This window comes from Manis javanica, chromosome 3 (genome assembly GCF_040802235.1).
Source record: "Manis javanica isolate MJ-LG chromosome 3, MJ_LKY, whole genome shotgun sequence".
Classification (NCBI taxonomy): Eukaryota; Metazoa; Chordata; class Mammalia; order Pholidota; family Manidae; genus Manis; species Manis javanica.
Genome location: NC_133158.1, coordinates 119,025,160 through 119,050,835, shown reverse-complemented (window position 1 = coordinate 119,050,835; position 25,676 = coordinate 119,025,160). Strand labels below are relative to the sequence as shown.

The following is a 25,676-nucleotide window of genomic DNA, read 5'->3' as shown; positions in this document are numbered from 1 at the left end:
CTGAGGGAGTCTGTAGTGGGTCTCACTCCAAATCCCCTTTTCTTTTCAGGGTCCATGTGCCATGCTCTGTTCTAGGTAAAGCAAGACAGACAACAAGCAATAAACAGCTGCCCACGTTCAAAGCGTGAGCAGTGCTGTGCAGGAGAGCACAATAGCACCGGGGGACAGTGAGGGACAGAGGTCCAGGTTGTGCTGTTATTCCTAGTTAATAAGACTGCACATGAATGGGGTGAGCTGACCCCAGGAAACCAGACAGCTCTGGATTGAGATGCTTGCGGTTAGAATTAGCTTCATCCCTGATATGAACCAGCTGGAACCCCTGCTTCCCTGCTCTGCTGCATGATGAGGGAAGAGGCTGTGAATCAATTTGATGTACAACCATTTTTAAAACTTAAGTAGGTTATAAAAATGCAAGGCACTGTTTTTAATAGCTTTGGTTAATATTTAAATGACAAACTTTTTGTATTTATTTACTGCCTCATGTGTGCTTTGAGGAAATATGACCTTTGGTCATTTATTTATTCCTAGAATGAGGGGGAGAATGAAGACCCCCATGCTAGACTCAGGAGGGTTTGGATTGGACTTGTTGGCCTCGGGGGCCCATCAGAAGTGTGGAGCAGAGCACCGGTCTATAGGTCGTGCCATTGGGAGGACGTGAGGATGGAGCGGAGGGGCAGCACCTGGGGTCAGGGACGTGAAATGGGTAGCTGGGGGAGGCTGGAGTCGAACTCAGTTGGACTGCACAGTTGCACACAGTAGGGCAGTTGGGGGTTGAGCAGCAGGTGCTTATTGAAAGCCTGCTATGTGCCAGACAGTGGCTGAGGAGGGAGTGGCATAGGAGACACTGGGAATCACTTCAGTATTTGCTATAAGCTTGCCCTGTGTGGAGTGTTCTGGATGCTGAGGAGCCATGTGCTCTTGGCCCTCAAGGAGCACCTACAGATTACAGACAATGTGATTAATAACCTAGTAATATCTGTTCTGTTCCAGAAAGTATGCAAATCAACACCTAGTTCAGTAGGGGAGTTTTCCTTGTAGATGGAGAGGATATTTAAATGTATACAGCAGCCTGTATGGAATGGGAGCCAGCTGTGCTGGGACAACCTTTAGTTCCTGGGCTGTGGGAGGTTCTTATGTGCAGGGCTTGAGAAAGCTGGGGTGGTGTGAGGACACTTGGGAGCTTTGAAACAGAAGCCGCTTACCAATGGGCAAGGATACTTCTGTCTACTGGTGAATATCAGCCTTGCATGGGGTTATTCGATTACTTTTTGGTGACATCAGCTAATAATTGATGGGCACACAAAGCAGAGGAGGAAATGATTGGGAAGGCTTCATGGGGACAGCGATTTGGGTTTTTTAAGCTGAATAGGAGTTTAGTAAAGAACTTTCTGGGAAAAAGGGAGAACATGACATGGGCAAGACCACCAGTGTGTGAAACAGCATAGTGCTTGACTGGATGGTTGAAGGGTTGGGCCTCAGTGGGTTTTGTGCTCAGGTGACTGTGTGCTCAGTGGCACCATTGGAAGAGCAGCAGTGCATCTGTTTTATCCCTCCCATACGGGAAGGGAAGAGGTCCGGAGTGGGGGAGCAGGCAATTAAACTTTTCATTTTAAATGATAACTGCCATGAGCCAGGTGTTAGGCAGTTTGCTAGCAATGTCTCTAATCTCCCAGCAGCCCCATGAGATGGATTTTATTCCTCCCTCATCTTGGAGGTTAAGCAATCAGAACTTGGCATATGACTTCCCCAGTGTCACACATGGCAGGCACAGGATTTGCAATAAGGTTTATCTGCCTGCAACATGTGAGCATTCCACTCCTACCCCAGGTAGCCTCTGTGTCCTTCCAATCTGTAGAAACCTCATGAGGAATGTGTGCTTTTCTTGCATGGAAGGGTAAGGTTTGTACAAAAACTGAGGGTATCAGTATCCTCTTCTGCAAGATGGGACCAGATTCCTTGCTCCAAGCACTGGCAGGGCTCAGGGAAGAGGGGGCCTGGGCTCAGAGGCCTTCCAGTCCACTCGGCAAGGCCACTCATGGGGAGATGGCTGCTCCCCTCTGTCCCTCCTCTCCCTGACCCTTTGACTTGACTTTATTTGGGCAGTGATGGAGAGAATATGCTGATCACATGGATGCTTCCTATTTATGGTCTTGAGACAGAGAGAATAAATAATGTGGTTCCTGATTAGAATTTGGTCTCTCCTGTAACTTTAGAGAGAGACTGTATTGGTCCTAATGATAGTGTGTTAGTCTGGTCTGTGTACCTGTATTAATGTATGAGTTCTGGTCCCCCTACCTGATGATAAAAACAAGGAAGACAAGCCAGTGGGGAGGCAGTGTAGCCTCATGGGCAAGGCCTTAGACCTTGAGCCAGATGACCTAGATTTGGTTCCCAGCTCTGCCACTGCCTAGTGCTTGTCTCCCTGGGCCTCGGTTTCCTTGCTTGTCAAATGGGAATGGTGATAATCAGGCCTACTTTGTAATGGTCGTTGGGAAGGTAAAATGAGTTACTCGTTCTAAAGTGCTTAGAAAATTGCCTGGCCTGTAACAATTGACCTAAAGTCTTTGTTAAGCAACATAAGCAAAATTTTACAGACTGGCCCTGCCTTCTACCACCATTTAAGGTATTACATGCCATGATGTGTTCGTACATTCTGGTTTTTTCTAAGACCTAGCAGGTGAGGGCAGAAGTCTGACTCTTCTGTGAGTAGCCAAGCAGAGAAGTGGCACACTCAGTGCATGGTCTGCCGGAGACTGGTTGTGATGGCAGCTTTGCGACGAGCATTTTGCCGGCCATGGGAAAATGTGTGGCTGTAAAATACCAAGTGGAGCAGTAATTCATCTTTGGTAGTCGAACGGAATTCAGATCAAATGGCATTTGCAGCAGTTAATTTAAAAAATTTTTCCTTTGTATCCTGCAAATTTACAGCAGAGTTCATTTAAAACATTTTTCCTTTGTATTCTGCAACATGTGTATCAATAGCTTTATCTGGCTTGTTCAGTCAGGTATTTTTAATTTGGCTTAAAGAAAGTTGTGGGGTTTCATAAAGTTGTGGAGTCACATAAAGGGAGACAGCAAAAGATCTGGATTCTGACCGATGGGTTTCCACTCTGCCACTCCTGTACTGTGTCTCCATGGGCAAGGTGACACCCCGCTTCAGGGCTTCTGGTGCTCTTCTGGTTCTTACTGTTCTCTCCTCCTAAAGCTAGGGTGCTGGGTGGTCAAATGAGCTCCTTCATCCCTGGGGTCTGGGAATGACTCTTGTTGGTCAACTAGCTGCCGAGCAAATTTTGAAGGAAGTCTTTTAAAATCAGATTTGTTGATGGTGACCCTGAAACGAATTGGTCATCTAATTTTTTTCTTTCCGTTTGGCCCTTGAGCCCCTGAGTACTCATTTTAGTTGTTTAACACCTTTTGTAATCCTCCAAATTATTCTGTGTATCATACTCAAAAAGTGATTAAACCAAATAGCTCTTACAGTTCAGCTCGTGGAAGTTGGGGAGCATGGAGAGATTTTCACTATTAAACTGTAGGTAATATCTGGTGGCCTCGGGTTGAGAGGGTGCAGAGGAGCCCCTTGTGGTCGTCATCACTGTGTGTGGCCTAAAGGACGGCAGAGTGCAGAATAGGCCCCTCCGCTCCTCAGTGCCATCATCACCAGGGAAGATGAGGAGGGTCATGTCAGGGGTCCATCGGTTGCTATCTGTCTTCGGTCCTGAGCTGGGTTATACAATTCAGCAGAGCTTCCTTCCCAGCTGGCATGGCAGGCACCCTTCCTTGCTAGGAAGCTGTCCTACAGGAAAGGAATGTAGAATGGTTACTTGTATTTTCATCTTTACTTCTCCATTAGAGCTGCCTTTCTGAATAATGGAGAGGTGACTTTAGCAGTGAGAGACAGGAAGGAGAAAAATGAATCATCTTGGGCCCTAATGAGGTGCATGAGGGACCCTTCTTGGGAGTGAGGGTCAGGTGAGGCTGTACTCTGCCTGGGGTGAGTTTTGCCTTGGGGCTGCAGGCGGCACTGGAGCAGAGCTGAGCTAATTTTACTCACTGGAGCTGACTGTGGTGAAGGGCAGGGCTTATGACATTGGCCTTATCATCCTGTAATACACAGAGAGCTCCCAAGGTACAGCCCTGTTATGTCTAAGCTGGTTTTTGTCCTGCAGTTTGATACATTTTTCCATTAGGTGTGCATATCAGCAAGCAGGATGCTGAGGCACAAAGAGCTTTGGATTTGGTGGAAGGCCACAGAGTTGAATTTGGATCTTGCCTCTCCCCCTTGCTCACTAGCTGTCTGACTTTGGGCAAGTTATATAATCTCTCTGAGTCTCAGTTTCCTCACTTGAAGACAGGAATTACATTTTTGCCCTAAGATTGCTGCTAGGTTTATACACTAGGTGACACTTAGCAAGCAGACACAATGTGTCAGCCACTGTTCCAGCTGCTTTATTCATAGTGAGTCACCTAATCCTCTAAACAAACCCATGAGGGAGGAACTCTTGCTTTCCCTATTTTATGTATAAGGAAACGAGGACAGGAACAGACATTTCTGGAGGCCTACTCTATGGGGCTGCACAGAGCAGATGGACTAGGTGTGCAGCCAGCATGCCTTTGAGGCACTAAAGTGTTCAGTAGCAAATCTGGAAAACAAAGAGGTCATGCCAAGAATTCTCAACAAAGAATTTCTTTACCACTGACTAGTGCTTGTCTCCCTGGGCCTCAGTTTCCTTGCTTATCAAATGGTAATGATGATAATCATGCCTACTTTGCAAGAAATCCAAGAAAGAGTCAGTAATTATGCTTTAACTGTGCTTCGTTTTACATGAATTAGAATTTTCATTGACCAGAAACTAGTGTGTGTAGTTCTGATTAGCCTATGACTTATGACCTGCTACTTATGTCCCTTAGGTCTGTTTGGCTCATTCCAATAAAATAAGATATTTTTCTTCCCTCGTAGAGGCAAGGAGGTCTTAGATATAGATAGAAATAGGTCTTACTTGAGCAGATCAAGAAATAGAGGAATGGATGATCAGTTAATAGATCTATTTTTCTTTCTCCCTCCTGCATTTATCAGGCTTAAGTATGGGACAGCCATTCCAGAGAATGTTAAATGGAAAGGGATTCATTCAGGGAAAGAGATACTAACAAAAGGGTTGGAAAGTCTGGAACAGTGGGAGCCGGAGGGCTGCATCTGTAGCTCTTGGGTGTGAGCATTTTTCCCATAGCACGATCCAGGGGTAAGGAGGATGAGATTGGGAAGCCACTACAGAGGCCTCTGAAACTTCTTGACATCTCACAGTTGATGGTGGAACAGTGGATTGCCAAATGGAGCAGCACCTTGCCGTTTAGGATTACCTGATACTGCCTGCTGGTAGGCAGAGAGGCAGAAAGATTTAGCTTCAGTACCACCTGCTAAGTGTCACACAAGTACATCTGCTTGCCAGAACCTACTTCACTAGCTTCAAGGCAGTGGGGGGAATATACTTTTAGCAGTTCTCCTCTGCAGTGTAGAAAGTCACTTTAGAGAATGCAAAGGAACTGTGATTGAGCCAATCCAGAGAATGTATCTGCTGCCAATGTGTTCATTTAAGTTTAAAAATGCCCAGAGGTTGTAATCCCAAAGTACAGAACATGTACAATTATAATGTGATATAAGTGGACATAACAATTCTACTTAACATTGACTTATTTACATAAAACACATAATATTAATGTATTTAATATCCTGAAAAAACAGGCCACGTGCCCAATTTCAGTTTCTGAGTTGGATTCTCCTCAGTTTTGACAACTGATTGATTTGTAATTCGACAGTTCAGTTTAATTTCCTTCTGGAAGTCATACCCTGGACACTTGTCTTGTTTACGTAATTTGTACAGAAATGTTTATTGAGCACTTAATATAAGCCTGATGTTGGTATTGTGGATAGAGATATGTCATGGATTCTTCCACTGGGAGCCCTCACCAGAAAGGGAATAAGTCAAGTACCTAGTAAGAATAGTATGAGGAAGGTCACGATTGATGCTGCAGACAGCAAGCTGAGCAAATTCAGAGGAGAGCTTATTCTGACCACACTGAGAAGTGAGGGAGGTTTCACGTAGGGTGCCAGTGGTCGGGTGATTTTCACCTGGGACCAGGAACATCTCTTTAAGGGGCATTTACAAAGGTGGTGAAATGTTTTTTGTTGTCTCAGTGCTAGAAGCCAGACTCCCACTGTCATTTAGTGGTCAGGGCCAGAGTGTTAGATATATTGTAATGCATGAGACACAGATGAAATGACTGCCTTTCTTCAAAGAGCAATCTCACTCTTGTTAAGAACTTCCAGTAGGCCTGAAGGATATATAACATATTTGTATTTGATCTTCGGGTGGGGAGGAGGAGGAGTAGGTCAAGCAAAGGGAACAGTATGAACTAGGAGTTCCATCTGAACAGCAAAGATAAATAAAGCAAAGAGTGTGTGCTGAGTGCCAGTGGGAGGGAGTTTATGGTGGGAACAGAAGGTTGAGTCCAAGTTATTGAGAAACTTGAGATGTTAGATGAAGCACTTGGACTTATTCTGTTGCCATTGGGAAGCCACTTAAGATACTGATGCAGGGTCCTTGAGAGCAGAAGCCTGGCCTCCCCTTACTGCTGTGCATCAACTGGACATCAGTGACATCCTTGGAATGAATGAACGCCTCAGACAAGACATTTACAGGAGCTAAACTAGTTGGTATCTGGACTTTGCCAGATCTCAGATTGTGTAGTTCTTGGGGAGTCTGGCAGTCAGCATTTGGACTCTAGGAGATACACAGAGAGGGCTCGTGGCCCTCCACACACACACTGTCTCCACATTCAAATGGGAGTGTTGTGCTTAGGCAGTGTGGATAAAATGAGAGTTCTTGTGGCCAGGATTCTAACCTGGCTGTGATTAACTGGCTCACTGCACACCTGTGGGCAATACATGGCTGTTGATTCTATAAAAAGACCTCCACCCAGTGCTCTGGGCATGACATGGTGGCAGGGCTGCAAGGCTGCAGGACAGCAGAGTAGAGGCTGGAGTGGTGGCAGCACCGAGGACAGAGGCCCAGAGGACGGCTGTGCTGGATGAGTGTGCAGAGGCCCCGAGGACGGCTGTGCGGGACGACTGTGCAGAGAGGCCCAGAGGACGGCTGTGCGGGACTAGTGTGCAGAGAGGCCTGGAGGATGGCTGTGTGGGACGACTGTGCAGAGAGGCCCGGAGGATGGCTGTGCGGGACAAGTGTGCTGAGAGGCCCGGAGGATGGCTGTGCGGGACGACTGTGCAGAGAGGCCCGGAGGATGGCTGTGCGGGACGAGTGTGCAGAGAGGCCCGGAGGATGGCTGTGCGGGACGACTGTGCAGAGAGGCCCGGAGGATGGCTGTGCGGGACGACTGTGCAGAGAGGCCCGGAGGATGGCTGTGCGGGACGACTGTGCAGAGAGGCCCGGAGGATGGCTGTGTGGGACGACTGTGCAGAGAGGCCTGGAGGACAACTGTGTGGACAGAGGGGCCCAGAGGCAGAGACCAGCTTGCTGCATGCAGACTTGCTCTGAGTGAATGGGATTTTAGTGACTGACTTGCCACCTAGAACTAAAATTGAGTATAACCCTTTCACCCCAAGAACATTTTGCTGTCATTTTCTTTGGTCACACTGAATCCGTAGTGAACTTGCCCAGGGCTGAAACCCATTGGCAAGACAGGCAGCAATGCTAGTTGCTTATACTAAGGGAATAATGTCTTAAGAATCTTGAGGGAAAGAGGGATTTTTCCATTGCCCTCCTGTATGGGGCCCCTAGGCCGGGAGGCACAGTAGGTACATACTGTGTAGTCTGCATAAATGCTCCTGCATCTTGAGCTTATTAAAAATTGCCAATCAAACCAGCAATTTGCTGACAGGATTGGTACCCTGTGACTGACTGCAGTGATTCTCGGGAGAGGCTTGCGGGGCCCATGATGATGTGCGTCCTGTGGGATCCTCGTGGCTTTTCTGCCGGTCAGTCCCTCCTCTTTTGAGATTGGCTTTGGAGGTTGGAAGGGAAAGCTTGGGGTGGAGCTGACTGAACTCATGTGTAAGATATTACCTTGTTAGTTCCTCCTAAGGTTTCATTTTTGAAATCTTCAGGCGGAGAGGGAAAGGGATAGGTACATAGATGTGTGGATGACTCCTGCATCTGCATTTCATGTCTTAGGAAAGGAAAGTGCTTCACCCAGCATCCTGTGGGAGCTCACTCTAGAGCAGCCTGGCACCTGTTATAGAAGGGTTTCCATTCACCCTACGGCCAGCAGGGAAAGGGCAGTGGCACTGGCCACTCACTCTATTATGGACCCTCAGCTTCCTTGTTTGTAAAATAGGTGTTGTGGTTGTCTCTGACACTTAAAAATCATTTATAAAGGAGGCATGTAAAGAGATTTATCAACTATAATAAAGAAATAGACGTATTTTTTCTTCCTCTGAGTGGGTGTTTATGGACCGGTAATTGGTGGGGCCATCTTTAGAGAAAGGGTGGGACAGTAAAGCCCCACAGACCACACCCCAGTCACAGAATACCCCCAGGGACTCCACTTCCCCCCTGCCCTCAGAGATGTTGCACTCAGATTTTGAAACACACTGCTTAAAGAGAAGCATAGCCAGATCTTGCAGTTGGGAGGAGCTGGAGGTACATCCTTGCCTGGAGCCAGGGATTCATGCAGCAACATAATGGGAGATGTGTGTGGAAAGAAGGGCCATCCTGGAGGCCCTGAGCGCCAACTTGAGGGTGGTCGGGTGGTATTTTTCATGTGGTTCAGATCACTGGTGAGGGGTCAGCTGGGAAGCCGGGATGAAGTGGGGGTTCACACCTTGGTATGTGCAGGGAGTCAGGCAAAACTCAGGCAAAGATGGGGAGTTATATGGGGGGAGCAGGGGCCTCAAGACAGGGTGATTCCCAAGTTTGGGCCACATTCTGTTATTTTTGCACTGGTTTGACTTTTTACTTGAGGTTATAATAAAAAACGATAATTGTATATAGTTATAGAGCTAAGACGTTTTCAAGAGTTCTCACACCCATGGTGTGAAAGGACCACTGTGTAGTCCTCTACAGTGTCATGGAGAAGGAGAAGGCAGGATTGTTACCACTACTGTACAGATAAGGAAATGGAGGCTCAGAGAGCAGATGAAAGTTCTCAGGCTGCTCAGCTGGTGAGGGTGAAAGCTGGGACCGGAAATGTCAAGTCTTAACATGCCTCTCTTTGCTAGTGACCTGGATGAATGTTTTTCTTAAACTCACTTTCTCCAGCCTGGACTGTCTTAGTTGACATCCTCCATAGTCTAAAATTGCTATGAGTTTGAAAGGTCCAAGGGGCAAGCTGTGAGACTTTCCAAAGATGAGCTGTAGGGAATTTGGGACAAAATGTGTTCCTCCCTCTTGCTCTTTGTTGCTGTCATAATACTTGTTCAGGTTTAAAATGTCCATGAGAGCAAGGAAGAAAAGAAGTGGCACCTGTCATTAATTGAGCATCTTCCTTGCCCTGGACACAGGGCTACTTGATTTTCCATTTGGAAAGTTAGGTAAATTTATAGATGAGGTGATTGTAATATAGTATTTGCTTTTACATTATGCTAAGCAGCTTAGGTACATTAAATTAGTTAATTCTTATAAAAACCATATTAAGTAGACAATAGCATTCCCATTTCATAGATGGGAAAGCTGAGGCCTAGTGAAACACAAATCACCTGCTTGTGAGAACACAGGTTCTGTAAGCTCTGAACAGTTTTCTAATTTGAGAACTCCTTCCCAGCTATAGCATATGCTGTCTGTCTCACATGTGAAAATGCAGGACTGCTTACTAAGCAGGGGCATCCCAGACCTTGGAGGTTATGAGAGTTGGAACTGGAAGATGCTAGGAAGAGCTCAGAGGCTGCCGGCCTTCAGGTTTTGCTCCCCTGCTCCTGGGCATCTAGGACTGATCTTGCTGTTGGAGTGCTGGCTGGGGGTGGCGACAAGTGGGAGAAGAGAAGGAAGGGGAGCTGGAAACCCAGCCTGAGCAGCTGTTCTGTTAGCTGCCTTACAAGTGTGCATCTGCAAAGCATTTCATTTTAAAGGGAAAGCTCTGCTGCTAGGAGAAGAAGTGTTTAGAAAGCACTCTGCTAGCTCAGTTTGAGGCTGAGAGACAGAGTGGCTTAGTTAGCCCATGTCACAGTTGCAAGGGGCCCTGAAGTTTTTTCTCTTTTTCACTGAAATGTGCACACTGTCACTTTCCTCTGCGGCCTTTGGAGTGCTCATTTTCAGGTTCAGGGTCATGCAGCCTCTGAGGATCTGCAGCAGCTTCAGGCTGCTCCATGCACATGATCGCTGACCTGTATGCTTTAACTTGGCTCTATCGCCCCATTGGACCTTGGCAACCTTGTGAGGTTATTTCCATTTCTGTGTAGCATACAGTGGAAATTACAGCCAGGATTGTGTTACTCTCCTGGCCTAACCTTCAAAGACACTGTCCTACTGAGTACATGGAATTGTTGAATTATTGAGTGTCTACTGTGTGCACTGTGCTGAAAATATAGGCAAGGTTCCTGACTCCAAGGGCTTTGTGGGAAGACATAAAGAAATAAGGAATTTTGTCAGCTATTTTTGGAAATACTTCTGTTTGTTATGTACAGTTGTTATGTGATAGTTACATCATATAACAAGGATGAAATTGCCTCATAGAAATGGGATAGAAAGAGTCTTGAGCAATGGGAAAGAAGAAAGATAGGAATTGGTGAGTACCTTCTAGAATTGCAAGGGGTGGAGTCTGCACTGTGAGCTAGTTAATTCTGGCCTCTTCCACTTATTGCCTCTGAGACTTGCACAGTTTACTTGTTTTTTAAGCCTTTATTTTTTAATCTGTATTATGGAAGTGAGACTGCCTCGCTCACAGTGGTGTTGATAGGATGAAATGGGATAATGTATGCAACCTGCTTAGTACAATGCTTAGCACAGAATAAACACTCATTAAATTATAGTTGTTATTATTTGGTAGGGAGGAGCCTAAGAGACTATTTTTTTTTAACCTGATCAGTGGTGTGATCTGAGATTTGCTTCTCAAAAAAACTCTCTGCTTTTAGAAACAGAATTCAATCACCTTAGCCTACAATGGTTATTTAAGGCTCCAGTTTACCTTTCTGAGTTACCTGTTTGTCTCCACTTATCTGCCCACCTCTCTCACTAGCAGCCTACACATCCTCCAAGTTTGCTATCCCTCATTGCTCCTTCACCTTGCCCCCTTTCCTGTCCCACCCTCTTTAATACCTAGCCCAGAAGTCTGTTCCTCCCATTGAGGGCACCCTACCCAAGTCTGAACGTGTTGGGTGGACCACATCTCCTCCTGCATATGGTCAGCCTCTCCCTCCTACTAAACCTGTGAGCTCCTTCAAGCTGGCTGGACCTCATAGCTCTCTGCTGCAGCATTCCTGCAGATTCAGGTACACAGTAGGTGCTCACACATCCTTGCAACAGATTCATTTAGTGCCTTTCTCCAGTGTTAAGTGCAAGGAAACACATGATAAAAATGCAAGCCAGAAAACAATCACCATTGAGCTGTGTGCTCATTAGCTTTGGGAATGGATTTCTGGGGAAGATCTGGCCTCTCCATAAATGACATTGATAACTTGGATCTTTGCAGAAATTGAAGAGAATCCTGATGACTAATGTATTGGGAGAGACCTGAAGGAAGCCAGACTAGTGACTTCATTCTCAGAACTTCTTGGGTGCCCCTTGGCTCCTAGGTGATCTGCAGAGGACCTCTGGTATGTAAATAAAGGAACCTCTCTGTTGCCTGGGATGACCACTTTCCAAGCTGAGCCCCTGGGCGAGCTGGGGTGGGAGGATTTCTATCTTTCTATCCTCAACTTGAAATATCCTATGCCCTTGATTAAATTCAAGCTTGGGAGCTTCCTTAGTGCTCTCTAGAAAGTAACTCCTTATTGTATGTTTATTTCCCCAAGGGCTTATTTCAGAGAACCTGGAGCCTGTGTTTCTAACAACTTCTCTAAGGAAAACATTGTAGTTCATGTTTCCAGAACTGAGACTCTCAGGGGGGGTCTTTCAAAAGTCCATCTCTATTACCTTCTCCTGGCCCGGCGTTTGATTGTAGCTGCAGAGGGCGAGTTTGTCTTGAACAGTTCTCCAGACAAGTGACTTGGCAGTTGGAAATCTGACATTTGCTGCTGGGCTTCAACTGTAAGAGTGAGTAGCACAGAGACAGAATGCTTTGGAACATTGAATTATTTCCCTTAATTCCCAGAGCCTTAATGTTTCTTTGTTTTGAAAATGACCTCACTGCCTTTTGTATTTGTAATGGAATGCACAGTCATTTACAGGTAATCACACAATTATCTCTTACTCTTTTGTTGTATCTCCCCATTTTCCAGAGGGCTTTCATTCAGATTATCTCATTTGAGCCTCGTAACAGTTCGGAGAGGCAGGCAGAGGGGCTTTTTTAATCTCCACTTTTCAGTTGTAGAAGCTGAGGTTTAGAATATTTAAAACAGTTGGCTAGAGGCCATACAGTTAGTATGTAGCAAAATAAGGACTAGAATCTGAGAGAGTCTAACTCCTGCACAAGTGTTCTTTTTACTACTTACTGTTTGTGTGACCTTTGGAATCTGCTTAACCTTTCTGAGCCTCAATTTCCCTGTCACTAAACTGGGTATAAATACTCCAGGGGTGGTTGTCTGTAAGGATTAAATGAGATTGTCTGGGAAAGCCTTTACTAAATGGTAAAGAATGCTACTAATGTGAGGCTTCATGAGTACATGTACCTTGAGTCCAAATAGTGCTATCAGGGCTGTGGCAGAAAAGAGCATTTTTTACCCCCATTTTGTGAAGACACTGAGAAGCAGAATGGTGCCGGACTTGTCAGCGATCATGAGCTCCCAGCCCTGTGTTGCAGGCCGCTTTGTTTTTCTGAGAATGCTTGTGTTGGCAAGACCCTCTTTGCCTACAGAGCTCTCTCTTAATGTTCCTTGGAATAGTCTTGCATTTCAGGGACAAGTTTTAGGTTCTGCAGGACCAGAGAGCCAGGAGCGGGGCTCTGGGATGAGATATGCATCCCTGAGCTTTGTTCACAAAGGGTGGAACGTGGCCTGGCTGATGAGGTAGGAGAACTTGTCTTGAAGCTCTACTTCTGTCATTGTTCAATGACTGGGATGTTAACAGGGAATGCCCTGTGAATACACAGGCCATCAGCACATATGCACAATGGGTTGCTTAGCAGTAACACTTCTTGAAAAAAAAACAAACCTAAAAGGTGGATTTCAGGTTGGCAACAAATGTATTAGGAGTTAGCAGTGTGCTGTGAACCCGAGACAGAAGGAGTGACTGAGGGATGAAATCTTGGATGGCTTCATTTTGTATCCATATTCACCAACAAAAATGCCAAACCAGTGAGACAGACACAGGATTTTTGTATGGTTTGAAAAGGCAGAATGAGGAGGAGGAGGTTGAAGGCCAGGGAGCCAGATTTTGTTTCCATAGAAGGAAAAACTTTCTGTTGGGAAGACAGAATTTGCAGCTGCAGGAGAACTGATCTCCACCTGCCTGGAGGCCTCAGGGATGCCAAGGAGGATTCACAGCTGGGGTGGGGGCAGGGCACTGGGCTCAGTGGCCTTTATGGTCTTTCTCCTCTTGACATCCTAGACCAGTAGTTCTCAGTGGTCAAGAGGAAGGAATCAAACACATGTTAGGGAATGAAGGGCCCCCTTCTAGACGTGGAAACTGATATGCAAATGGTCTTTGCAAACTGGAGGGTGGATACACACTCTCATTCTGGTTTTCATGCCTATCTTGTAGCTCCCTGCTTGGTCCTTGGCATTGACTTCCCAGGCTATCCCTGGGCAGCTGTTTGCAGTGGAATGTCACTTTCCTTTACTGAAATGCTCCTGTTGGAATATTGGAAGGGACTCTCAGCTCCTGAGAGGATGACCGTCATTATATAGAACCAAGTCTGATGGCTGGCCTAGTCTTCCCTGGTGGAAGTGAGGACCATTCCTCTGCCCTCTTCAGCCCTACCTCTGGGGCCTCCAGGAAGGACTGCAGTGGCAAGCCTTCTGTGAGCAGACCACTCCTCCCCTGCACTGCCACTTCCTCCAACAATTCATCTCTCTCTCCTTTCTCCTCCCTCATTTAGTTAGAGTCATTTTAGACTAGATTCATTCCTGACTGACATCACTTGTCCTATTTTGTCCTCTAACATGTCCCAGGAACTTCAGATTAGAATTACTCTTACCAATTAAACTGGGCATTCCGTGCTCCTTCCCATCCCTCTCCCCTTAGCCATGTTCTCCGTAAAGTCTGGTTTGGTTCTGGGGCCTTCCTGCCTGGTATCTGCCCAATGAAGAATTCATGCAAAATGAAGTGCTCAGGGGGACTCTGAGCCCATGGAATCAGGGGCTGGGATCTGAGGGTGAAGGTTGTTGTAGCACTTACATGCCACCTGAAGAACTACAGACTGACTCTTGGTGACCTCTTCAGGTGCATCCCCCTGAATGCCTCCCCTCCCTCCAGATGAATAGACTGATTTCATGAATTTAGTTGCATTCTGTGGGCGCCACTCCTAAGGTGAATTTAAAGCCTTTCAAACTAGTCACTTCCTCATTTTTTGTGGGGGAGACTTTTTCCTGTAACAGGACAGCGTGTGGAACTGTTGAGACTCCACTTCTTTTGGGGTTAATCATTTACCGAGTAAGGAATTCTGCCTTAAGTGGGGCATGTTCTTCAAGTGCCAGAGGAGAGAAGGTTGATTTTTCTGACATCCTCCAGCCAGCTTCTCCATATATGGAAATGTTTACCCACCACACTGATCTATTGGAAGAGAAGGAGGTGACTCAGGGTTTAGGAGAAGCAGGATTTGAATTCTTGTTTTCAGAAACCAAGTTGCCCCCTCCCCCTGCCTCCCCCCCCCCCTTTGCCCCTTGTTCTGGAAGCTGAGGAGAGAATGTCTCAGTGCTGTTCCCCTCGGGCCTCAGGACCACCTCCGTGCAGTGGGACTCAGGGTGTGTGAGAGGCAGTGAGGGCCAGCGGAGGGCCAGCTGGCTGTGGGGCCTGACGTCTCGTGAGTACATCATTATTGCCAGGGCGAATGGCATTTCTACTCCCAGACCCAGGGCTTACAGTCCTGAGGGCTGGCTCGCTTGCATGGTAATGGGCCATGTTGCTGGGAGCAGTGGCTGCTTTAATTTGGGGTGTGGACAGCTGCTTTCCCACGGGAGTACTTCTCACAGTGGGATTTAGAGACAGGCTCTGACTGAGGAAAAATTCTATTTGTGTATATATAAAAACAAATTGAGATATTTCTTCCTACCTGAGGCCTAGCTTGAGTTGAGTAGAAAGATAATTTGGTAGTGTCGTATGTCTGATTGTTAGGACAAAAGCAAGAAGCCAGCAGAGAGATTGGTGGACACTTGCGAGGGACAGTTTCAGCTTGTAAAGCAGAGTTACGGTTGGATTTAAGGGAATGCAAACTGTTGCTGTATATCTATATGTGTATATGGTGTTGGCCTGGCATCTCCAGTTTGAATAAATACCTGGTGTGTGGGCACATTGTGCAGATTTGATAGGCTGTCGGAGTTGGAGAGTCTTGGAGATTACTCAATTAATCTTCTCATTTTACAGCATGATAACGGACAGTGGAGGCCCAGAGAGCACAGCTAACTTGCCTTAGAAGATGTGTCTAATTAGGTGGAATTACAGCCCAGATGTTTTGACGCTGTCCATTGCTCCTTTTGCTTCAGGCAAAGGTATAGAAGATGCCCATTTTGCAGATGATGAAATTGGGACTCACATGCCAGAGTTGCCCACACTTACTGCTCTAATTGGTGAGAAATTGAGAACAAGAATCAAGCTCTCCCAATTCAGACCTCTTTTTGTCATGCTATCTGGGCTCAGATGCCTGAATTTTATTTTTTTTTTTAAATTTTATTTATTTTCCTTCTTTGGTTTCTACTTCACCTTTTTTCTGCTTTGGTCATGTTTGAATTGTGCTGCTGCCTTCTTATCTGCTTTCCTGCCTATGTCTTTTTCTTTCCTAAAAGGGGATGGTAGCTTGTCCAAGAGGCTAACTGAATAGTGGAGACCTTGATTTCAGTTTCATTTGTGGTGGTGGAAATTATGCATGGGCTTTGAAAGAAATTGATCAGGGCTTTCCATCTAAGCCTTTACTTCTATTCTTGAAGCTGCAAGAATGGTGGAGTAGAATTCCCATTCCAAGGTGAGCCCTGATTATGAATAGATTTTAAACACCTACATACTTCAGTCTTCTTTGAATTGATGTTTGACAGAGACCAAGAGGGCACCACCCTGTTCCAATCCACCAGATGTGACATGGCTCTAATGAATAACTGTAGGAAGTTCAGTTTCTGATCACCTTGGGGACCCCTTTCTCCAGGGCAGGGGGGTTGTTGGAGATGTGTTTGGGAAGCACTTTGATGCCACGTTAGGTGGCAGGTCATGACAGAGCAAAGGACGTTCTCCTGAGACCTATGTTTGGGCAATGTCACCTGGAGGGCAGCAGCCCCGAGCTGCTCTGAAGCTCTGGGGTGCAGGGCCGTGCCCAAGACCCCCAGGAACCTACACACATGTCTCCTCCACGACCTGTGGCTGGGCAGTGACTGTAGGCCCTGACTTGAGGCATGAAGGCCAGGACGGCTTCCTCTTGTGGTGCTGATGAGCAGGGGCGCCAAGAGGTTAGGGTCGTAGGACTCAGGTGAATTCTGTCAGTGTGGATAAGGAGGATGGACTTGAGTGAGTGCTTGTGGGTGCCAAGCCCTGGGCTGAGCACTTGACCTATAAATCAAGTCACTGTTACGACTGCCTTGGATAGGTACTATTTTTTAAAATTTTTTATTTAATTCAGGTAAAACACATACAACACTTACCATCTTAGCCATTTTTTAAGTGTACAGCTCAGGAGTGTTCAGTACCATCCCATGTTGTGCAAACAATACCCATAACTCTTCTCAACTTCCAAAACCAAAACTTACCACCCATTTAAATACTAACTTCTTAGTCTCCCCTCCCCACCACCCGTTGCCCCGGCACCTGCCATTCTACTTTCTGCCTCTGTGAATTTGCTGTAGATGCCTCATATAAATGCAGTCAGACAACACTGTCCTTTTGTGACAAGTCATTTCACTTAGCAGCATGTCCTCAAGGTCCATCCGTGCTGTAGCAGCAGGTATTAGAGTTTCCTCCCTGTTAATGGTTTGATAATAGTACAGGGGGTATATATATATATATATATATATATATATATATATATATATATATATATATATATGTATACATACACATATATTTTTGTTTATCCATTTATCCACTATGTTTTACGTCCATTTTTTAGAGGAAAGATCTGAGGCTTTGACAGGTCAAGTCAGTTGCCTAAAATCATGCAGTCAGTAGTGGAGCTGGGATCTGAGCCCAGGTAGTATGACTTCAGAGCGCCTGTGATGGGGAGTAAACAGGTATTGACTTTTAGCTGGTGAGAGTGTGACAATCCAGGTGATTCTCAAGTGGATAGCAACATGTCCTCACAAATTGCGGTGCCATTTCAATAAGCAAGTGTTCTAAAGGCCCGTACACAGGTATTTTCTTCTCTTTTATACTGGCCTCCGTGAAGCTCAGAGCCAAATGTGAAGTCTACCACTAGCAAATGGTATGAGACAGATGGCTGTTAATTTTTGTAAACTTTGTTCCTTTCATTCACCTTACTTTTCCCATTTCTCTCCCTAAAAAAATCATGAACTATGTACACCTTTGGTCAGGTATTTCAGATCTTTTCTGGAACAAGGAAGAACATATAACTCAGGGGCATGGTCTCAGGTCGTTGTATCATTGTTATGCCTAAGGAATAGCAGAACAGTGGGTAGAAACTGGAGACAGCATTTTCTGACCTGGCTCTGCTGCTAGTTCAGTGTTTACCTTGGGCAGTGATGCATGCTTCTGTCTGAGTCTCAGTTTTCCCACCTGGAGGTTGGGATTGTTCATCAACAGTGGAAATTTTGTCTGTGCTGAGCCTTACCCTAGATGCTATGTGTGATTTATCTTCTCAGTTCTCCCCAGCACTCCCATGAGGCAGGTGCTGTTATCCCCATTTTACTGGAGAAAAGTAAGGCCTGAAAAGGAGGGAAAACTTGCCTAAACTTCCACATCTCCTGAGTGCATTACTGCTCCTTGCCTGAGTCCAAAGTCCAGGACCTTAGCCACAGTGCTGGCACCTGCCCTTAGGTAGTCTCTAAGGTTTCCTTCACCTGTGGCATGTATTCATCTAACTTCATTATATTGAGTTCCCACTCAGGTGCTTCGTACTATTCTGGGCGCTGATCCAGCACTGGGTTTAGAGGGAAGATAAAGTCATATGAAACAATGATTCCTTGAAGCTTATATTCTAGGTGGGGTATGTGGGGGAGGCAGATAATAAATGAACATATAAATAGTAGAGAATGATAAGAAATACTTAAGAGGATTCACACAGGGCACTCAGACTGTGAGTGAATGGAGGAGGGGATCTGGGAGGTATATTTAAGCTGAGATCCAAATGACAGGGAGCTGGCAGTGTAAAAGCGATGGGGAGGAGCACTGGAGGCAGAGGGCGTGGCCAGTGCAGAGGCCAGTGGACTGGGAATGGGTTAGTGTCTGAGGAACAGCAGCAGCCTGCTCTGCTAGAAGGCAGTGTGGGCTGCAGAGAGAGAAGAGTGGGAGCAGAGCGGGGCAGGGGCTGATGGTGGTAGTATGCTCTAGATGGGGCACACACCTGCATCCAGGTGGGAGAGGAAGCATCCGAGTTATGTTTCACAAGCATTACTCTTGCAGCTGTGAGGGAATGGGTTGCAGGGAGGGGACCAAGAGTAGAAGGAAGAAATTTGGGAGAAGACTCTTGCAGTAGTGCAGGTGAACTTTGATTAAGGTGGCATAAGTGGGGCCAGAGAGAATTGGAGGGGTTCATGACATGTTTTGGAGGGATTGTGCAGGATGTCAAGTGCAGTTGCCCACTTGTCAAGTGTCAAGCTTGATGCGCAGGGATCTAGGAGGTCCCGACAGACATAAAGACATGTGCAGCACAGGGTGCAGATTTGCAGCTGATTCTCACTAAGGAGTCCGTGTGCTCCCCACTTTGGTTTTTAACCTTGAGCTTCTGGCCAAGGAACAGAGGGCAGTGGCTTTCTGCCTCTGACTTCCTGGCTGAGAGCTGCTGGAACGCCCCAAAATAAACCCTTCAGAACATGCTGCTTCCTTTGCTCTCCCTGGGTATTTGTATAAAGCATTCTTTCCCACCAAGAATACAGAACATTCAGAGTGATGTTGACTTTACGGGCTGTATTTAACATACTGTATTTCCTTGATGTGTCGTCTGTTCTTGCAGAGATTCCTGCCGCCTGTAAAATCCCTGGTGGGGGGCTTCAGTCACCCTCTAAGATGGCTCTGGAAAGCTCAGTGGGAGCTCAGAAGAGCTGGGGCTTCAAAGCCCCACCTTGGCTTGCGGGCTGTGGTCCAAAGGTACCTTTTAACCCTCCTCTTTCAATTACATTTGAATTCACACTTTTTGGCCTTTGGCTGCTCCCTGTAATTCCTTTTAATGGGTGGGTGGGTTTTCCTGTAAAGGCTCCATTTTTCAGCAGAGAAACTGGTCTCAGAGATCTTAGGTGACTTAGTGGGTGTAAGGTAGTATCCAAGTCAGGTTGGGAATCCAGGATTCCTGACTGAGCCTTGTGCTCTGGCCGCCAAGCCCAAGTGACCCTATGTGTGACCTCAGCTGCCTGGGGGTCCTTTGGCGACCTTTACCACTATACTCTGCCTAAGCCTAGGATGCTCAGAGATCATAAAGTAAATCACCTGAAATTCACTCCTGAGGCTGTTCACCCACTCTTCAAATAGTTTGCAGTGTAGTTATCAGTATTTTTTTAAAGTCTTTAACACCATCTCTTAAAAACAGCATTTTGTTTTTGCTCATTCGAATCTCTTTAAAAATTTTCCTAATATTACCCATTCATTTAGTCAACAAACATTTATTGAGTTCTTACTGTATGCCAGGCATTGTGCTAGGTGCTGGGGATTGATTCAGAGATAATTTGGAGGCGTATAGAAGGGGAGGGGATAATTACAGCACAGTGAGATAAGTGCTATAATAGAGGGATATATAAAGAGCTAGAAATAGCACTATGAATAACATCTCCGAACAAATTGCCTTCTTTTTTCCTTTTGGATTATTCCCTTATGTGTATTGCCACCCAAAGTGGGATTACTGGGTCATTTAAAAGATGAAAACAATTTGGCACAAAAAGATGTAATGACTTGCCTGGGGAATACAGATCAATTTTCAACAGGAGGAAAAAATTGTTGACAACTCCAGATTTAGATACTTCACCGGGAGGATTGGGCGGTTTTTATGCTACCCTTGTTAGCGCAGCAGCTTTCAGGGGGAGCGCCTGATCCAAACATGTCAACCTGCATGCAGAAACACATATCCTTATATTTAATCTCACAGATTAGTTGTTAATTCTCACAAGAACCTAGCTGTGTAAGTGTGATTGTTTCCGTTTTGCCAAGGAGGAAACTGTGCCTTTGTTAAAAGGAAGTGACTTGCTCAGGATTCCGTAGTTAATTTAGTGGACAATCCAAGAATCAGGTTGTAGGTCTTCTGATTTTAGGATTCTCGTCCTGTTATTTATACTTTTTTCACCAATTTGAGCTACTTATATTTCATTAAGGGCCTGGAATTCATTTAATGAGCTGTAGGAACTCTCTTCAAGAAGATCAGGATCTCCGTGTGAAATAGGTAGGGAAATATGACTTCCAAACGATCCAGTGTCCCTCTGTTCATTGACCGGAAAGGACCTAAAGACCCATTATTACAGATCCTGACCCAGGTCCTCAAAGGTTAATGCATGCCCTGAACACTGAAGCACAGAATTCCAAGTAAAGCTGAAACCATGCCATAGTTCTACTTTAAATATGTATTATTTTCCTAGTATATTCAGCTGTATGTCCCCTGACCTTGAATCCATTTATTTATGTCAGTCACAACATTTTCCTGGTATTTTTGGCTTTAAGTAAAAAATTCTTCCCCTGGCAGCTAGGGCTCTTCATAACCAGGAAGCTGTACCCATCTACTGTGAACTTCCTTGAAGCTCCTGGCCACTCATCCCTAAGTCAGCCATGTTCCCTGCCATTCCCCAGGCATTCCCTGTATTGTCTCACCTTTGTGCTTTAGCCATGCTGTTCCTTTAGTCTGAGATGACCCTTGCCATCTTCATCCATAGAACTACGGCTCCTCCTGTAAACCTCTGTGCAGATGCCACCTTCTGAATGAAGTCATCTCTGATAGCCACCCACTCCCCACCATCCACATTCCCCACACTAGAAGTCACCTCTCTGTTCTCTATTCTGCTAGGTCATACCACGTGAGCTATGAAGCAATAGAGTATAACTGCGTGGTAGTGTGAGTATGGGATCCGGGTTCAAATCTTGGTTGTGATACTTTCTAGATGTGCGATCTGTCAGATCAGTTAACCTGCTTGAACCCAGGTTTCCTCACATGTCAAATGAATAGAATAATCATACCGAATCACATAGTTGTTATGAAGATTTGTATTATTATCTGTGTTTCTTCTGTTGCATTAGCCATCTCCTCTTTTGCTTATGTCTTATATCTCCTTCTAGACTGGGAGCTCCTTAAAGGTAGGAAGGAAATGACATCTTGCCTGTGCCTTTGACATTTGGACCTGCTACAGGGTCTCCTTTAAGAGAAAGGATTCCATACAACCTAACTATTGACTCAGTGCAGGCTCATTACTATTTGAAGGTCTCAGTCATGTGGCTCCAGGCCTGGCTGGGAGCTCCCGTGATACGGAGTTCTGGGTACACACAGTACATGTTGGATAGGCCTCTAGCACCTGCCTCTTGAGTGACAAGAGAGATAGGCCTCTAGCATCTGCCTCTTGAGTTCTTCCCGTTCATCAGGTTGGGTAGTGCTGGCGGTGCCCTGGAGGCAGAGTAGAAATCCTGCTTGGTCTATGAGATTTGGTTTCACTCCTGGTTCCTGCATGGGTTAGAATTCCAGACTAGAGGAAAGGGTCCAAGACAGTGTGGGTTTGGGGCCCCTCTGAGAGCTACTGATTCCTGTGACTTGTTTGTGGGTGGGGCCAGAGAAGGGATCCCTGCAGAGGAAACTCCCCTATAGACATTCCTACCCTTGTCCTGCTTGGAAGCTGACCATGGAAGGGGATTCAGTTCTTAAACAGAAAGCTCTGCCATTTAGCTTTCTCTTATGTCATATTCCCAAAATGCAAAACCCGTGGGTCTCAAGATCTGAATGTTTCAGCCTAGCACACAAGGTCCTTCATGTCTGGCTGTAACATACTTTTCTAGTCTCATGTCCTACCACGTCTCCCCATGTTCTCTGTCACTGGCCTCCCCAGATTAATCACTTTCCCAAGAACACCCTGAACTCATCCTCCTCAAGGCCTTAGCACATCATGTTCCCTGGGCCTATTTTCTTCTTTTTCCTCCTCATACATGGAAATCCTCTTGGGTGTTCAGGCTTAGTTTAGAAGTCGTCATCTGCAGGGCTCTCCCAGGGCCTCAAACGGACATTTCATGTACTAGTGTTTTGCACACTTTTGATTGTCTTGTGTATTTGAACATTTCCCCAGGGAACTATGAGCTCTTTTTGAGTTCAAGGCATGTCTAACTCAGTGACTAGGTCCATACACTTTGCCTTATTAAGAACAGGAGATGCAAGCAAATGTCTGTTTTGTGCACATGACATCGTGTCAGCTAACAGTTGCACCAGAGGGGTGTTCAGAAGCTCATGCTAGGGTTACCCACAATTCGTTTGATCATGAGCCCAGACTTTTGAATTCTGTTTTTGAGCTGGCCTGATACTAGCTTGCTAACCTTTCTCAGTCCTGCTTCCCACATACCCAGCAGATGTCTGCTTAGCGCCAGGCCTCTGAGCTTTTATTTCACTTGAGAACATAACATCAAGGTAGAATTTAGGAAAGATCTATTGGCTTCTAGTGTGAATACTTTTTAGTTTGAAAGCTCTGGCTTTGTTTTTTTATCCCAAAGCTCCTTAAAATGTAAAAATAGTAGAATAGCTTTTTGTCTATTCTACCTCTAGCAGAATAGCTGTCCATAGTACAGATATATAAGTAATAAAACATGGGTTGTGGAGCTGATTTTGAAGACTTGGGATTGAGTTCTGGTTTTTCCATTTGCTAGCCTAAAAACCTTGGGCAGTTGCCTGACCTCTGACTCTTAGTTTCCTCAGATGACAATTGTGATATTTTTCTCATAGGGTTGATGGAAAGTTTACACGAGATTTTGGACATTAAATTGGGATTTTTTTTTCTTTTTCACTGCTGTCTAGTTCATAAATGTGATTTGAAGGCTATTTTTAATTAGCAGTTCCAAAAAGTTTGCTCTTGATTTTAATGCTTGGATGTGTAAATTTTCATGTATATGTTTTGTTTTATTTTTTAAATCACAAAATAAATGAATTTACAGTCAGGGTACATTATAGCATCTAACAGACTGGAAATATACATAGTTTATAAGAGAATGTTATAGTCCAAATAAATTACAAAGAACCACAGAACCATAGGCTTTGAGAAATTATAGAAACCTTGGAAGATAAGGGGGTGAACATTAGTTAATGCATACTGCATGCAGTCTCTGTGCTGTGCATGTTGGTTATGGAATTTGAGGGTATGATTACACATATACCCTGATGGGTAGGTGGTATCAGCCCTGTTTTGCCGACAGGGAAGCTTGAGCTCAGGTAGGTTAAATAAATTACACACATCATATATCGAAGTCTTGAACTTTATCCTGTACTCATGATGGCCTCAAGAAATGCTTTCGATTTACTGATGTGATGGGACATGCCTTTACTTTGTTGATCCTTTATCCTCTCACTCCAGGGGCAGCCTCTGACTCCAAGCCAGACAAAGCAGTGGAAATTGGCAGTCTTAATATCCCATAACCTGTTTAATGAATCTAGAAGAGTGTCTTGACTTTTTCTGCTAAGAATCTACTCATTTTGAGCTCCTTTGTACTCATTCAGCAGCTTTTGCTTATTTTTCTCCCTTTTGGGGAGGTATTTGCCATTGCCCATCTTTGCTTTTGAGGCCAAGGTACCTGAAGAGGACTTTTAAGAAATTCTTTTAAGAAATTACAGGTGGAAAATAAAATTCATTGAGTATTTCCTGTCATCTCCTCTAAACATGTGGTGGTAAGAAGAGGTTAGGGGGAACCTTGCCTCTCACCTTGCATCTGTCACTAACCAGGGGGTGGACTTCAAGCCAACCCCTCCTTTTCCTGGCGGGGACTCGTGGCTTCCTCTGTAAAGAGTGAGGCCACTACTCAGACTCATGAGAGTTTAAATTTCTGCATGTTTTGCAGTGTCAAAACCATCAATTTCTGCCGAGCTGCGTAATCCTGCAGCTGTTTCTCTGATACTTTTCAATCTTTAGATTTAATCTATTCAACAATATATAATTTTTTAAAGGGAAGCTTTTATAGACACTTCTGAAATATAAGGGGGGGGATAAATGGATGTTAAAAAATAGAAAACAACCAATTAAATAGTATATAGCATGTAATTCTCCTTGGAAACTTACCATGAAATTGAGGAGCACTTTAACAACTGGTAATTTAAATTGCATTTGAACTCTGCTAATGGTTTGTTTGCATGGGAACTTCAATCATTGCACAGTGGTTCTCTAGCAAAGCTGCTTGTTCTCTTTATGAAAAAGATGAAAAAAAAGCATTAACGGAGTTGAGTATGGAAAAGTGAGGCCACTTTCGCTTGTGCATATAGAAAAGATGGCAAGTGTTTGAGAGATTGCCCCAGGGCCAGGGTGGAGAGCTTTACCTTCAAGGAAGTGTAGAAATCAGATGCCCTTTACTGCTGTTGTAGAAACTGGCCTGAGGTGTATTCCTTTCTGCAAGGAGAAGCTTTGGTTTCCTGGGGCTTAGGTTTGGGGCCTGGCTTTTGTTTTCTGTGAGATTGCACTGTCCAGTGTTTGGCCTCCTAATATTCCTTTCCTTAGCAAGTTTGAGATTATGCCTTTCTCTCATTTCAGTGGAATGGCTTTGAGAATTCTAATGACCTTGATGATCATTAGTTCTCAGGAGGCTCATTGCTTTGCTGGGCATCTTGATTATGCTCCATTTTCCTAAGTTAATTCCTTCCTACTGTTGAGTTATACTGTGATAGCTCTGGAGCAGGTGTTCAGCAGCCTGGTGTGTAAGTCCTGGGTTTACTCCAAAGGCTGATTGTGTGACTGAGGCTGAGTCCCTCTGCCCAGTGAGTCTTGGTGTCCTCCTCTATTAAAATGATGGTGACTGGCTGCAGTAGAACAAGCCCTGGACTGCTTTCCCCTAATGGGGGACTCCTGGCGTGGCCACCTCCCTACTCTGGCCCCAGCTTCTCCTCCTGTCAGTTGGAATAATTGAGGAGGGTCATTTTTCCAGTCTTTCCAACTTTTAGCTTATATGGGTATTTGAAGACCGAATGAAATAATATACATGAAAAAATTTTATAAGTGCTAAAGTGTTCAAAATAACAATAATGAAAATGGGAGTAGTGGTTTCTTTGGTGTTTGGATTTCTCCTGCATATGCAAAACGCATAATGTATTATAGCCCACTGCCTTGGAATACT

At 45.2% G+C, this 25,676-nt stretch overlaps 1 protein-coding gene across 21 annotated transcripts in view; it reads left to right on the top strand.

Annotated features, from left to right (window-relative positions):
- The window catches only part of LPP (LIM domain containing preferred translocation partner in lipoma), a 628,839-nt gene that overhangs the window by 34,321 nt on the left and 568,842 nt on the right, over positions 1-25,676 (top strand). For 9 of the 21 annotated variants that reach the window (XM_073231939.1, XM_073231938.1, XM_073231925.1 and 6 more), the window contains one exon: positions 11,638-11,761. The exons of 5 other annotated variants lie outside the window; for them this stretch is intronic. Coding sequence is in view for 2 of the 16 variants with exons in the window: in XM_073231921.1 (XP_073088022.1) it covers positions 15,679-15,829 (151 nt within the window). In the remaining 14 variants the exon portion in view is untranslated. Of the gene's footprint in view, positions 1-11,637; positions 11,762-11,959; positions 12,201-14,914; positions 15,067-15,626; positions 15,830-25,676 lie in introns of those variants that run through there. 7 more of the 21 variants (XR_012129299.1, XM_073231921.1, XM_073231943.1 and 4 more) reach the window with 5 other exon arrangements.